Source organism: Oncorhynchus kisutch, unplaced genomic scaffold (genome assembly GCF_002021735.2).
Source record: "Oncorhynchus kisutch isolate 150728-3 unplaced genomic scaffold, Okis_V2 scaffold3257, whole genome shotgun sequence".
NCBI lineage: Eukaryota > Metazoa > Chordata > Actinopteri > Salmoniformes > Salmonidae > Oncorhynchus > Oncorhynchus kisutch.
In genome coordinates, this window is record NW_022265202.1 from 41,855 (window position 1) to 45,000 (window position 3,146).

At 50.7% G+C, this 3,146-nt stretch overlaps 1 protein-coding gene across 1 annotated transcript in view; it reads right to left on the reverse strand.

The window, feature by feature from the left end:
• Positions 1 to 1,959: 1,959 nt before the first annotated feature.
• The window catches only part of LOC109887018 (enoyl-CoA delta isomerase 1, mitochondrial), a 16,737-nt gene continuing 15,550 nt past the window's right edge, over positions 1,960 to 3,146 (reverse strand). Inside the window, exon 7 of the mRNA XM_031820341.1 lies at positions 1,960 to 3,146. This exon is cut by the window's right edge and continues 157 nt beyond it. Within this exon, the coding sequence (XP_031676201.1) occupies positions 3,137 to 3,146 (10 nt within the window). The 3' untranslated portion in view covers positions 1,960 to 3,136.

Here is a 3,146-nt window from a genome sequence, read left to right on the forward strand (position 1 = left end):
TTGTTTGTGTCCAACATCCAAGCTGAAACAAGTGCTTTATACGGGATGGAAGAGCACGTATGAATTCTACATTCATTTAGGAGTTTGGTTCTGTTAGTCCCTCAGTAACAGCTCAGACACCAGTGGAATGACGTCCAATCAGATACACCTATTAAACACTCATGGCTACTGTTTGATCAATTAAACCCAACCATTTGAAGGTTATAAGATTGAGACTGACTAAATATGTAGAGAAGCAATCTAAACATGTGGCTTGGGGTGGTGAAGAGGTCCAGGCCACTGCCACTGGACCACATGTACCACTGCCAGCATGGGTTTCCTGGTTTAACTCGGTCCTGGGGCCCCACCTGGGTGCATATCAATCAGGTGTGAAGGGGGGCGGCAGGTAGCCTAGTGGTTAGAGGGGCGGCAGGTAGCCTAGTGGTTAGAGGGGCGGCAGGTAGCCTAGTGGTTAGAGGGGTGGCAGGTAGCCTAGTGGTTAGAGGGGTGGCAGGTAGCCTAGTGGTTAGAGCAGGTAGCCTAGTGGTTAGAGGGGCGGCAGGTAGCCTAGTGGTTAGAGGGGCGGCAGGTAGCCTAGTGGTTAGAGCAGGTAGCCTAGTGGTTAGAGGGGTGGCAGGTAGCTTAGTGGTTAGAGCAGGTAGCCTAGTGGTTAGAGGGGCGGCAGGTAGCCTAGTGGTTAGAGGGGCGGCAGGTAGCCTAGTGGTTAGAGGGGCGGCAGGTAGCCTAGTGGTTAGAGGGGTGGCAGGTAGCTTAGTGGTTAGAGCAGGTAGCCTAGTGGTTAGAGGGGCGGCAGGTAGCCTAGTGGTTAGAGGGGCGGCAGGTAGCCTAGGGTTAGAGGGGCGGCAGGTAGCCTAGTGGTTAGAGGGGCGGCAGGTAGCTTAGTGGTTAGAGCAGGTAGCCTAGTGGTTAGAGGGGCGGCAGGTAGCCTAGTGGTTAGAGGGGCGGCAGGTAGCCTAGTGGTTAGAGGGGCGGCAGGTAGCCTAGTGGTTAGAGGGGCGGCAGGTAGCCTAGTGGTTAGAGGGGTGGCAGGTAGCTTAGTGGTTAGAGCAGGTAGCCTAGTGGTTAGAGGGGCGGCAGGTAGCCTAGTGGTTAGAGGGGCGGCAGGTAGCCTAGGGTTAGAGGGGCGGCAGGTAGCCTAGTGGTTAGAGGGTTAGACTAGTAACCGGAAGGAGGGACCGTTAAGTATACAGTGTCCTCTAAACCAGGGTCTCCCCAACTCGGTCCTGGGGCCCCACCTGGGTGCATATTGACTGTTGTTGCCCTACCTGGGTGCATATTGACTGTTGTTGCCCTACCTGGGTGCATATTGACTGTTGTTGCCCTACCTGGGTGCATATTGACTGTTGTTGCCCTACCTGGGTGCATATTGACTGTTGTTGCCCTACCTGGGTGCATATTGACTGTTGTTGCCCTACCTGGGTGCATATTGACTGTTGCCCTACCTGGGTGCATATTGACTGTTGTTGCCCTACCTGGGTGCATATTGACTGTTGTTGCCCTACCTGGGTGCATATTGACTGTTGTTGCCCTACCTGGGTGCATATTGACTGTTGTTGCCCTACCTGGGTGCATATTGACTGTTGTTGCCCTACCTGGGTGCATATTGACTGTTGTTGCCCTACCTGGGTGCATATTGACTGTTGTTGCCCTACCTGGGTGCATATTGACTGTTGTTGCCCTACCTGGGTGCATATTGACTGTTGTTGCCCTAACACTACACAGCAGATTCAAATCATCAAAGCTTGATGAGGAGTTGGTTATTTCAATCAGCTGTGAAGTGTAAAAAAAGAAAAAACACACACACCCGTTGGGGCAGGACAGAATTTAGTAAACCCTGGCCTGAACTCGTGATTTCGTAGAACATGAAACTCAACACACACCCGTTGGGGCAGGACAGAATTTAGTAAACCCTGGCCTGAACTCGTGACATCGTAGAACATGAAACTCAACACACACCCGTTGGGGCAGGACAGAATTTAGTAAACCCTGGCCTGAACTCGTGACATCGTAGAACATGAAACTCAACACACACCCGTTGGGGCAGGACAGAATTTAGTAAACCCTGGCCTGAACTCGTGACATCGTAGAACATGAAACTCAACACACACCCGTTGGGGCAGGACAGAATTTAGTAAACCCTGGCCTGAACTCGTGACATCGTAGAACATGAAACTCAACACACACCCGTTGGGGCAGGACAGAATTTAGTAAACCCTGGCCTGAACTCATGACATCGTAGAACATGAAACTCAACACACACCCGTTGGGGCAGGACAGAATTTAGTAAACCCTGGCCTGAACTCGTGACATCGTAGAACATGAAACTCAACACACACCCGTTGGGGCAGGACAGAATTTAGTAAACCCTGGCCTGAACTCATGACATCGTAGAACATGAAACTCAACACACACCCGTTGGGGCAGGACAGAATTTAGTAAACCCTGGCCTGAACTCGTGACATCGTGCAACATGAAACTCAACACACACCCGTTGGGGCAGGACAGAATTTAGTAAACCCTGGCCTGAACTCGTGACATCGTAGAACATGAAACTCAACACACACCCGTTGGGGCAGGACAGAATTTAGTAAACCCTGGCCTGAACTCGTGACATCGTGGAACATGAAACTCAACACACACCCGTTGGGGCAGGACAGAATTTAGTAAACCCTGGCCTGAACTCATGACATCGTAGAACATGAAACTCAACACACACCCGTTGAGGCAGGACAGAATTTAGTAAACCCTGGCCTGAACTCGTGACATCGTAGAACATGAAACTCAACACACATTCCACAGAAGGTATTTTACAGATGTTTACTTGCAAACCAACAGTACAGGAAAAGATCATAGGAAAAAAACATTATTTTCACAGACAAAGGCAAGATGACTTCCTGTACAATCACCTACATCATAACAGTGCTCTGTGTTTCAGTCCAAACAGTCAAACATTATGGCAGGGGGTGTGTTCAGACCAGGGTCTATAGGGCTAAGGGCACTACTTTAGACCAGGGTCTATAGGGCTAAGGGCACTACTTTAGACCAGGGTCTATAGGACTGAGGGCACTACTTTAGACCAGGGCCTATAGGGGTAAGGGAACTATACAGGGAATGGGGGAGCCGTTCGGGCCCCAGACTAGGCCTTT